This window comes from Martes martes, assembly GCF_963455335.1.
Source record: "Martes martes genome assembly, chromosome: 14".
Taxonomy (NCBI): Eukaryota; Metazoa; Chordata; class Mammalia; order Carnivora; family Mustelidae; genus Martes; species Martes martes.
The window spans coordinates 6,216,005-6,228,143 of record NC_137902.1 but is presented as its reverse complement, the minus strand read 5'-3'; the positions used below and the strand labels follow the sequence as shown (position 1 = coordinate 6,228,143).

The following is a 12,139-nucleotide window of genomic DNA, read 5'->3' as shown; positions in this document are numbered from 1 at the left end:
CAGAGAAGCAGAGTTAGAGGTGGCTGGTGGGGGTACCCGTACCCCCCCCCAATATTTACTTCCCTGCTATGTTAACTGACAGGGCCTGGAAGCAATGACAAGCCAATGACAATGCCACTTAGTGTCCCCATCTTGGTTTCTAAGTACAAAAAAGGAACCAGGGCTCCTTGAGAAAAATGGCCATTTCTAAGACTGGAACAGAGACACGGATGGAGCCTCTAAGGTCTTACAGGGAAAGAGCAAAGACGTGCTCAGGAACCACGGGACACGTCGGAAGGACATGGAATCATCCTGAAAGGGTGCCCACAGGCCACATAGGGACAGTGTGAGCAACAAAACAAATGGGCTTAGTAATGGATTATAATCCACAGAACAAAGAAAGAATGCATGAGCCCACATTGAAATAAATGAACAGATAAATAACAAAAAGGAAGTTTGGTTTTTCAGAAGAATTCCAAATATTAAATGTAAAAGGAACGTCAGAATTAGAAAAATCACCAGTTTGGTTACCCCCAGTGTAATCATGTCAAAGAATGATCTAAGGATGCTAAAACTAGTAGGCAAACGCATGTTGAGAAGCGCACTTTACACAGTCACGAAGTATCTCCCCGTATCTTTTTACATGTTTTTAAAAGCGAAACACTGATTTTTTTTTACTCCATTGTTTAAAAACTCTTGAAAAGATTTAACAGGAGACTTATACAAAAGTGCTCATCATGGAGCACCCGGGCAGCTCTGTCGGTTAAGCATCCGAGTCTTAATTTCAGCTCAGGTCTTGATCTCAGGGTTTTGAGCTCGAGCCTGGCTTTGGGCTTGAGGCTGTGCATGGAGCCCACTTAAAAAAAAGAAACAACAACCCGAAATGCTCATCACAGCACTGTTGGAATAGCCAAACACTGGAAGCAACCCAAGGGCCCATCACCAAGAGAATGGATATATAAACTGTATATTCACACAATGGGATGCCATAAAAAGGAAAAACAAAGGAAGCCCAGCTGTCAAGCATCAGGCGCATCCACGGTTTCCAGACCACCACCATTAGCATCACCCATGGGTCTGTCACCCCGGCGAGCCCTCCTCTCCCCACCTATTGGATTAAAAACTGAGGCAGGGTTGGGGGGGGGCAGCAAGTGGGTTTTGGAAGGCCCCCAGGTGAGCACCAAGTTAGAGCGTCACTATTATGTCTGACTGTCAGTAACACCTGCGCAAGACAAGCTGGTCTCAGAAGAACACGATATGTTCATTTAATAGTGAAAAACTGGCTAACTAAACAGCGTTTTTAACCAAAACACAAGGTGAAGCTATAAAGAAAAGCAAGAAATGATTAATACAAGTTACTCTATAGAGGAAAGAGGGTAGAGTACGGGGAAAGGACACACAGACAGCCTCTGAGAAAAAGAGTGTCTTATTTCTCCAAGTAGGCAGCGGGTACGAGAACCTTACCAAGTTATCAAATTTAATTAACATCAGGGCAGAAATCTTATTAGGCCTCCTGACAGGAGGCACGGCGGAGGACACCACAGCACCTGCGCGGTCTTCCTGCCACAAACGCGTTAATTGGAATCTAATCCTAAGGAAACGTCAGACAGGCTCAAACCGAGGGATGTCGTACAAAACACCTAGCGGTACTCTTCAGAAGTGTCAAGGTCATGAAGGACGAGAAAAAAAGAGCAGCTGTTTCAGATGAGAGGTGAGGAAAGAGAAGTGGCAATTACACACAATGTAATTTGGATTGGGTTCTAGACCAGAAAAATAATTGTATTATAAAGGACATTAGTAGGAAAAGTGATGAAATTTGAATGTCTGTACATTAGGTAATCAGGAAATGTCAATTCTACATTCCTTTGATAATTACTGTGTGGCCGTGCCCTGTTTTTAGTAAATATTTGAAGTATTTGGAGGCAAAGGGCATCATATCATTAACTTTTAAAGGGTTCAGGATAAACACTGTGCACGTCTGTATGTCTTTGTGTGCATGGAAAGAGAGGACGATAAAGCACGTGTAAAATATTAACATTTAAGAAAGTTGGTTGAAGAACATATGGAAAATCTGTCCTACTTTTGCAACTTTTCCTAAGTCTGAATTATTGCAAAGTAACAATGTTTTAACGTGCTGTTTGTCCTCAGAAACGAATGAATATTATACCCATTCAGTTTTCAACAGTAGCTTCTTGCTGAGAAACCAAAAGCATTCGTTGTAACAGTAACTCACTGCAACAATTACAATTCATAGCAAACCCTCCACATGGGCAGTTCTAAGTTAAAGAAAAACCACCTATTGTCCATCCCTCCTCTCTTCAAGTTAGAACAAGTAAGCCTCAGAGGTAACAAACAACCTGAAAAGTGGCAATGCACAGTAGAAAGTATTCTTGTACTCGCAGCTCAGGAAGTTGTGTGACATTAGACAAATTATCAAGTCCCTCTGGGCCAGTTTCATCATCTGAGAAATGAAGGCGTTCTGTCAGAGTACCTTTATGGTCTATTCTAATTCTTACATTCCGAGAATCCATACATGAATTTTGTAATCAAAATACTGCTTGCGTTGGAATTTAAAAGCAAAATATAGATACTACTAAAATCAAATTTAGAAGTTCAGGTGTCAGAACAGCTTGGACCATATGTTTTCATTAACCATCTACCCTCATTCTATCCTCCATACTGGACCCCAAAACGTAGGACCTTGGGCCAGGATGATATTTGCCCACTCACTTATTTCTTATAGTATGGAAAATAAAAATTTTCTGTGCTGTTGAATTTCTGTAATTTACCCAGCTTTGCCAAGAAGCACGCATGACCAAACACCTCCATTGTTAGACTGCTGGGCACACAAACAGGACAACGAGTCCCCAGATCTGTGGCAGGCAAATAACAACTACTGCATCTTTTCAAGTGGAATATGAGCCATGAAATAATTTGAATGGGTTTTTATCTACTAGTCTAGAGAAAATGTACTGGTACACTAAACACGATATCCACATGGGTCTAATTAACTGTCATCATCTGGCTTTAATAAATAAAACCAGGTAATTTAACTGTTGTGCTTCAATTGTTAACGCTCTTTTTTTTTTGTTTTTTGTTTTGGTTTAGATAACATTATTAAAACAGAACGCTACGCTCCGACATTGCACTTTTTGAGGAAAAAGTACAACGCCTCAAGCAAATGGTATTTCCCAATGGCTACTCACCTGAGAGCTCTTGCCACACTTAGCATCTCCTGAAACGATCACAATTTGATTCTGAAGCAGATTCTCCATAAAGGAGTATTTTTCTTTCCATATCGGAAGATCTTCCCTCTCTTTTAGAAGTTTGTAATAACGTGATGAATACGGCAATCCATCGAAAGGGTTGAGTTCCAAATCCTCACAAGCCAAAACGCCCTCCTCATCCCCATCACTGGAATCCAGGGACTCGGGGAAATAGCGTTTCTCTGAGGCGGGGTCCGGGCGCTCCGGTTCTGCCTCTTCCATCTCGTCCGAGGGCGACCTTAAGCAGCCGGCATCCTCCGGGCGCTGGGCTCCGACGGCGGCGCGCCGCGAACCGGGCCGAGAGTCTGCGGTCGCTCGCTGGGACGTCCGGATCGCCGAGACTTCAGTGCACAGTCGCAGCCGGCTGGGCTCCCCCCATCCGCCCCCGCGACCTCCGGTGCCCGCACACGCTCTTCTGCACGATCAGCGACGGTCCATACACCGCCCTACAAACACACAAACAGAACAAAGAAGGAAAATCAGGTACCCAAACACGATGTCCAAAAGCAAAAGCACAGGCATTCCAAACGAAAGCCTTAACTGTTTTTTTTTTTGTTTGTTTGTTGTTGTTTTTTTTTGTTTTTGTTTTTTTTTTCCCTGCAAACTGGTTAGTGCCTGTGCTTTCTGCTTGGTCTCTGAGGAGCCAGGCTAGCTCTTCAAGTGCGGTCAGCTGCCGTCTTCTCCTGGCCCGCGTGGGGACGGCTGCACACTGGACCTGGTGCTCTAGGCCTGACCTCGAGCACAGGCCCCGACAGCGAGCCGGGGACGTGGTGGCTGTGAGGCTCTAGCACGTGGTCTCTAGCCCCACTATGAGAGAGATGCTGGATCCTGTTACCGGGGGACACCGTGAGGACCCAGTGCGTCCTGCCCTAACACTGGTTAAAGACAGTCTCTCTTGTTTTAATTAAGAAATCCTCTAGCTTAAAGGAGAGTATTTTTAAAAACTTCATTTAGATTGGCTTATGCCAGGCCACAGTGACAGGTGAGGGAAGTGGATTTATTTATTTTTTTTTTTCCCTCTGAGGCTATAGCTAGCTTTGAGTTATAAGGTCTTTGTTTAATCAAGCAGAAGCCTCAAGCATATTTCTTGAGATTCTAGGACCTTGATCCCAAAATACCTGATTCAAGTGGCAGTAGAAGAAAACATTTTTTTAAAAAGATTTCATTTATCTATTTATTTGAGAGAGAAAGAGAATGAGTTAGGGGGAGGGGGCAGAAGGAAAGGGAGAAACAGACTCCCCGCTGAGCAGGGAGCCCAACATGGGACTTGATTCCAGGACTCCAAGATTGTGACCTGAGTCGAAGGCAGATGCTTAATCGACTGAGCCACCTAGGCGCCCTGAAAATATTTTAAATGAAGAAAAGAAATTACCAAAGCAAGGGCAAATTTAAACCAGTAACTTATTCCCTACATGTCAGGTAAGTGATCTTTCAATCCTGAGTGATTTTTAAAAATCCAATCAATATTGCCGGAAATAAACTCTTTTTCACATTAGCCAGGTCAAAACTAAAAATACAGAGAAACTCAAGGAAAAAAGAACAAAGCGTAATCTGTAACTCATGATATTGTCAAATTACTCTTCTTATAGGACCTCGTTTACTGTAACTACTGCTTTAGATGGTTGGTGGGCTCCCAGGGCTAGCTCCTCACCCAGGTAATAAAAAAGGTTTCTTCACTATTCAAGCCAGGCTCCAGGGAAACACGGAAACACTCAAGAAACACTTGCTGGGTGCGTCAGGGCTCCGGTTAAAACACACATAAGGATACTCTGAGGTCAGGACCAAGACTTTACAAACTCACACACAAATAGGCCAAAAGAGGGAGAAATTAATAACCAGAGGGGTGGGAGAAAGGATGTTTAACTCCTCAAAGGGAGAGTTCTTCAAAATTCATTCTGAAAGTTGTTTCAAAATTAGAGTGGTGTAATAACACAAATGTAATATGGACTAACGTCACAGCTCTTTGTTGCTCCTACAGGTGAGACCGGATCTACAGAGCAGCCCTAAGGAACACTCTGGCTTGGGATCACAGAACAAGGTGACTTTAAGACAGTATCTAAGAATCAGAAAATCCCACTGCTTAAGATAAGTTAACATTTGGTTTTATATTCAATTTTTCCTTTATTCTGATTAGAATCCCTTCTAGAGGTTCTCATTCTACATGTAAATTAAATTGCTGTTATTATGATCAATGATTGCCCTAGGTACTATTTCTGAACTGTTTTACCTAAAAAAACACAGTTACTATTTTTACCAAATAAACACCCTTGAAATGTTTCTCTTAGTTTTATGATACTCCCTGAAGGTCAACAATCTTGTAATTAAAGTATAATCTTATTTATTAAGTATCAACCATTTTGAACCATCAAGAAAGACTTGAGTTTTCCGAGCAGTCATCTTTCCAGAGATGGAAGGGTCACCCGGCCCCCTCACCACACCTAGACAGTACGGCTCCATCACCTACTTCTCTCTTCTGCTGAATTAAAGATGGCCGCCAGTGCTCTGCCACCGCTCCCCCGAGAGGTGGAGTCTACTTCCTCTCCCCTTCGCTGAGCTGGCCCTGTGAATCACTACCATCAAAAGAATGCAGTGAAGTGATGCTGAACCACTTCCAAGGCGTCCACATGCCTGAAACACTCCCTCTTGGAGCCAGCTGTCATTCTGTGAAACGCCCAAGCCACATGGAGAGGCCACTGGGAAGGGACCTAAGCCGGGCTTCCACTGGCAGAAAGCACACACATGCCACGTGAGTAAGCCATGGAAGATGGTCGTAGGCAGGTCAAGTTTCCAGATGACCGCAGGCCCAGCCAATACAACACCAGCGAAAGCAGCACCCACAGCCACCCCATCAACCCAGAGAACCGTGAAAGGGAGCACACGGTCATGGCTTCTGGAAGCTACTACATTCCCGGGTGTTGGTGTTGGCAGCAACAGAATACCAGACCTCTGCCTACTAAAACAATCTAACTTTCTCTTCGTGACTCAGGGTCACCATTATGTCAGTTTCCCAAACAGAACGATGTCCTCAGACTTCCCGGAAGTGTCCAGGGATCAAAGGCCAGACTGGTCTGAAGCCCCGCGATTCTGCAGGGATTCCATCCCCATGGACCCTGTGCTCAGCGTGCTTACCTGGTGGGGCCCTTCTCTGCTTTTCTGACCTGCTCTCCTCTCCAGCATGTTAGAAACCAGTTAGGCTTGTTGGACAGAAATACTCGTAAAGGTTGAGCCCTCAAAGGGCCCTCTATTGAATCCAGCAAGCGCTATCAAGTTCGTGACCATCTATTTTCACTACTCAGAGGGACTTTCTGTTGCTTGGTAGTTTGAGGCCCAGATTTGGAGGGGGCAGCGGCAGAGTTTTCATGACAGACAACGCCTTTCCGCATTTATTCGGCTACTGGAGTGACCCATGTCAGTATTTTCTTAGAGGTAATTAAATACATACAAGAGATCCAAGGTTTGGCCTTTGGCAAATTTAGTAGTACCAGTAAGGGAAAACAAATACGGTAGGTGACATGCCCCTCAAATCCAAATTTAATAAAAACTGTTCTGTTAGCAGTATCAGCTACATTCCTCTACAAGGATCTGAAAGATTGGTATTTGCTCCTTTTCAAAGTTTTCTTACAGGGCGCCTGGGTGGCTCAGTGGGTTAAAGCCTCCGCCTTCGGCTCAGGTCATGATCCCAGGGTCCTGGGATCGAGCACCGCATTGGGCTCTCTGCTCAGTATGGATCCTGCTTCCCCACCCCACCCCCCGCCCCTGGCCTCTCTGCCTGCCTCTCTGCCTACTTGTGATCTCTGTCATATAAATAAATAAAATCTTAAAAAAAAAAAGCTTTCTGATATATAAATTGTAGACTGCATAATTTGCCAAGGACTGCCCTTTGAAGTGAGTCTATTACAACTTTTAAACAAGCATTAATGAAAAACAATACAGATCCAATGTAACTTGAAACCACCTCAACAGGAAAGAATCAGAAGTTGATGTAAAAGGAGCTATGTCTCAGTCATTGCAATCCTTCGTTCTGGTGCAGTTAATTCTAGAAACACAGTTCACAGAAAAGGTAAAGTTTGCAAGGAATTAAGTAAACCAAGATTGTGAAATTTGTCCTGAGAAACTCTGGATGAGGTTTCGCTGTTCAATGTTCCTCTTCTGCATTTTCCTAAAAATACATTTTACTAAAAATACATCGTTCACACGTATCAAGTTCTCAAATGTACAACGTGAGGACTCTGCGGAGATGGAACGGGGCCTGCGTGGTCTCCTGCGGTGTCCCGGCTTTGATGGCATCCACGTGCGGAGGGCTCCCACCTGCGTGTGCTGTCCACCTCACTCCTGAACTTAGGCTCCTGTGTTCTACTACTAACTCATCACGTCCCACTTGGCTATACAACAGGCACTTCAAACTTAGCATGTCCTAAACTGACCCCCTGATATCACCCTGAAGCCACAAACCTGGTCCTCCCACGTCAATGACTTCCTTCCTTTCAATTGCTCAGACCAAAAATTTGAAATTATTCTTGATTTTTTTCTTGACCTCAAATCCCACATCTGATCCTTCAATGGTAGGAGGCAGAATAACAGCCCACAGAGACCTGCCTGTCCTCATCCCCGGAGCCTGGGAATGTGTACTTTGAAGGCCAAAAGGGCCCGAGGATGTCACCAAGTGAAAGCCCTCCGGCTAGGGAGACTATCCTGGTGAGTCCAATCTAATCGTAAGAGCCCTGAAATCAGACAACCATTCCCAGTCACAGTCAGAGGGATGCAGTGCTGTCGGCTTTGAAGGTGGAGGGAGGGCCGTGGGCCAAGGAATGATGCGGGTGGCCTCTAAAAGCTGAAAAGACAAGGAAATGGATTCTCTCCTCGAGTCTCCAGAAAGGAACACAGGCCTGCCAATCTTCGATCTTAACCCAGGGAGAACCTGGACAGACTTCTACCCTACACAACTGTAAGAGAAAAAATAACCACTCACTCTGCGGTGATTTATGACAGGAGCAACAGAAAATGAACTGATGATGTCAGCTCTACTTTCAAAATACACTGAGCACCACTGGGAGCAGCCGGTCCCCTGGGGCATGTCAGCGGCCTCCCGCCTGGCCTTCTGATTTCCCTCTTAGCCATACAGTCTCTTCTCAACCCAGTTGCAGGGACCCCGTTAGTCAGCTTGTGTTTCCCCTGCTCACAAGTCTCTACTGGCTTCCCATCTCATCTCACTCCAGGGAAAACCCCAAACACTTAACAGGATCAGCAAGCTCGGAGGCTCTGGGCCTGGCACGGCTCTGGCCTCCTCCAACCACTCCCTTGTTCCTCACACTTCTAGCCGCGTGGTCCCCTGGATGTTCCTTGGACGCCCCGGCATGGGACTTTGCACCTGCTCCTCTGTCTGAAATGTCCTTGCCTCAGGTGTCCCAATGGCTAGCTCCCTTTCCTCTTAAAGGTTTTTATCAAATGTCAACCCAGGGAAAGCCGGGGTGGCTCAGTCGTTAAGCGTCTGCCGTCAGCTCAGGCCATGATCCCAGGGTCCTGGGATCGAGCCCCCCATCAGGCTCCCTGCTCAGCCAGAAGCCTGCTTCTCCGTCTCTCACTCCCCCTGCTCGTGTTCCCTCTCTCGCTGTGTCTCTCTCTGTCAAATAAATAAAAATAAAATCTTAAAAAAAAAAAGTCAACCCAGTGAGGGCTTATCGGCCACCCTGTCTACACTTTGACCCACGCCCCCCACAACCCAGACCCACTTCCTAGCCTCTTTTCCTGCTTTGTTCTTTCCCCTTGACACTGACCATGGGCCAACAAAGTATATATTTTACCTCTTGACCTTGCTTCTGGTCGGTGTCCTCCACCAGAAGGCGAGCACCACGAGGCAGGGATTTGTGTCTCTTCTGCTCACTGCTGTCTACCACAGAGCCTGGCCCATACTCCGCATTCAGTAAATCTTTGTTGAGTGGATGATGTTGGCAGTTCAGAGAGATTTTTACTCAACTTTTCCAAGTCTGCCTTACATCGCGTCAGTGTCGAGGTTTTCTCAAACTCCTTAGGATTCGGTTCTTCCCCTTTCCCTGGTCTTTTACTTCATACCCAGATGCTGGTGATGACCTACCATCACTGCGCTTCGGGACTTCTGCGGCTCTGTGTCCCCCTCACAACGAAGAGGACAGACTCCTGTTATTTCTAAAGACTCCGGCCTGAAGTTCTGGGGGAATTCCCAGATTCCAAAACCGAAATATTTGTACAGGTTCTTGGTTGGCCTTGAAGACACCCAAACTACAGTTCACCCTTTCTCTCAGCAGAGTTACAGGGCAGAAACCACCAGAGCTGCCCTGAGATCTGTTGGGAGGCACGGACCACGCTTGTCCCCGGCCGCCAACCTTCCATAACCGATACGGACAAAGCAACGTCCTTTCATACCAGGGAACCACTCAACTACCTGGACTACCCATTACCCTCGCCCCACGGTTTTGGTCTCTGCTTAGACTGTTATTGGAGCGATACCCTCTTTGGTATGTGCCACAGTCTGAGCCCGAATATCGCGGGTGCTTAATTAGCAATTAGAGGCTGCGGAGCTAATGACGGAATCACTTTCCGTTCTTTAGGGATTTTCCACTTTTAAGACTAACATCTTCCATGCCTACACTTCTGGTCTTCTGTGTACGTACTCAGCCAGGACCTGAGCGCCCACTAAGCAGCCACCCTGCGAACGGGCCAGTACCACAGAGAGAGCAGCCAGGTCTGGGTCCTGCCCTCCCAGAGCTTACTGTCCAGCGAGGCCAAACTTGGGAGGGGGCTATTGTGGAACAGAGATCGTCTATGACACGCAGACTTAGTCTCATGGTCGAATAACTAGAAGAAGGAAGAGGTGGCCGGTACATAAAAGGAGAGAGAAAGGCTCTGGTACAGACGAACTCGCAGAGCAGACGGGGCCAGATCACCAAAGGCGGTATGCAAAAGAGACTGTGTTTTATTCTAAGTGCCATGGGTCTAACGTGCCCGGTCATTTTCCGATCAAAATTCTTTTTTACTTTTTTGCTTCTTTTTATAATTCTATTAGATTTGATATGTTATGGTATTTTTTAATACTAAAATTTATAATGTTCTTAAAGTCCTTAGTGAGACAAGTTTTAGGAGAGCTGGTAACATTTCAAGGCAAATGGCAGGATGAAGCATAGTGGGGTTCGGAGCTGGCTTACCGAGCTGGGCAAAAAATCATTTTCATATACAAAAATTCTTAAGACTTATGAAAACTAAGTAACATTTCTTGACTTGAGCATTTTAAATCATTTTCTGATAGGCCTGTGAAAATAGTCTGTTCTGTGATCTGATTCGCAGCCCATCCCTCTTTACCTCCGCTCTTTAGGGAAAGGGTTCTGGGGGGAAAGGGAACACGCACACACGTATCTTGCTTTTAAAAAAAATCATTCTTTTTATAGGACACCCAAAACTGGGCTGACATTATTTGACCAAATAATTTTTTTCTTGAAGAATCAGAGGTAATTTGTATTGAAACTTTACAAATATTTTAGTATCTATTTAATGTCTCCTCATATTCTGCATGGAAGTAAATTATTTAATATTAAATATTTATATACAGGTTCAAACAGAATCAGTAATCTAAAAAAGAAAAAAAAAAACCTCCAAGAATGAGTCTTCTGTAAATACTAATATTACAAAGTTGTACTTTTGTCATTGTATCCCCAAACTCAGTTATTCCCTGGTGTCACAGATTTTCCAATCTCCCAGGAGAAATGCTACCCTCGATAAAGTGAACTCTGATCTCTACTATGACAGTGTAAGTCCTGAAAAATAAAAAAGTATTAATTCTGGCCATTTATGGGAGCAGCTTAGAAAAAGGAGACATCCATCTACGTGGAGCTTTTGGAACCACACTATGGGACTAATGCAAACACTTGCTACATGCACTCAACACATTTATTCAGATTTTCACTTTGTCCTCTTGCTTTACGTTCACCACACGCTTCCTAAAGTCAAGATACATTTCCGAGCCATCTTTACAACTTCTACAAAGTGAGATACAGGGTTTTTCACAGACCATGTGACCAATAAATATTTGCTCAACTAATAAACAATATCCCTGTAACCCATAATTATAATGTTTAGAACAGAGGTTAATGAGGCATTACAAGTGAATAATAATGGTCTTCAGGATAAAGGGCTATTATTTTTTAGAGAACAGGATCACTGGTCCAACATTCCATGCCAATTCCATTCAAAATGCTTATTTGTGGCAACATAAAGAGCTTGCACCGAATGTAAATCAACTCATTGCTTCCTTCATTGAAGAAGTCTTGCTATTAAAAATGTCAGCTCAGTGCAACAGTATGATTAGAGCCACAGTCTACATCCTGGCACAAGCTCCTTATCTCACTGCCAACCAGTAACAGTGTGTGGACTGGAACTGGTCTGCACATCGCAATTCGAGAAGCATGGTTCTTACTGCTACTAAAGTTGAACTGGTAACAATAATGGTAATGATGGTAATTCTGCCAATTAGCCTTTATAGAGTGTGCTTCCTGGGTGCCAGATGCTCTATGTACTTAAACACTTCGTATGGATTATTTCATTTAAACTCTTAAAGACCCCATGAGGGTTTACTTTATTATTTCCATTTTTCAAATGAGGAAATTTAAGCCTTTGGAGGTTTAGTTAATTTATCCAGCTTCTAATAGCTCGTCTGTGGGAGAGCAGGTGCTTGAAGTCAAGCAGCCTGATCTCAGCTTAACCCCAGTTAAGTGTACAGTGTATGCCTAACCACACTGTGCCATACCGCTTCCTGGCTGCATCAAAGAACCCGGGCTCACGGTGAGACACCGTGGGCTGAAGGAATACTTGAGGTTATGGGAGAGGTCAGGCAGGGGTGGTCTGGAAGAAATACCATTAAACAGAAC

The 12,139-nt window shown here is 44.7% G+C and overlaps 1 protein-coding gene across 3 annotated transcripts in view; it reads right to left on the bottom strand.

Moving 5' to 3' along the window:
• Positions 1-12,139, bottom strand: part of DHX32 (DEAH-box helicase 32 (putative)) — a 57,203-nt gene that overhangs the window by 34,181 nt on the left and 10,883 nt on the right. For all 3 annotated transcript variants that reach the window (XM_080822836.1, XM_080822837.1, XM_080822835.1), the window contains one exon: positions 3,186-3,691. In XM_080822836.1, the coding sequence (XP_080678962.1) occupies positions 3,186-3,467 (282 nt within the window). In that variant the 5' untranslated portion in view covers positions 3,468-3,691. The remainder of the gene's footprint in view (positions 1-3,185; positions 3,692-12,139) is intronic.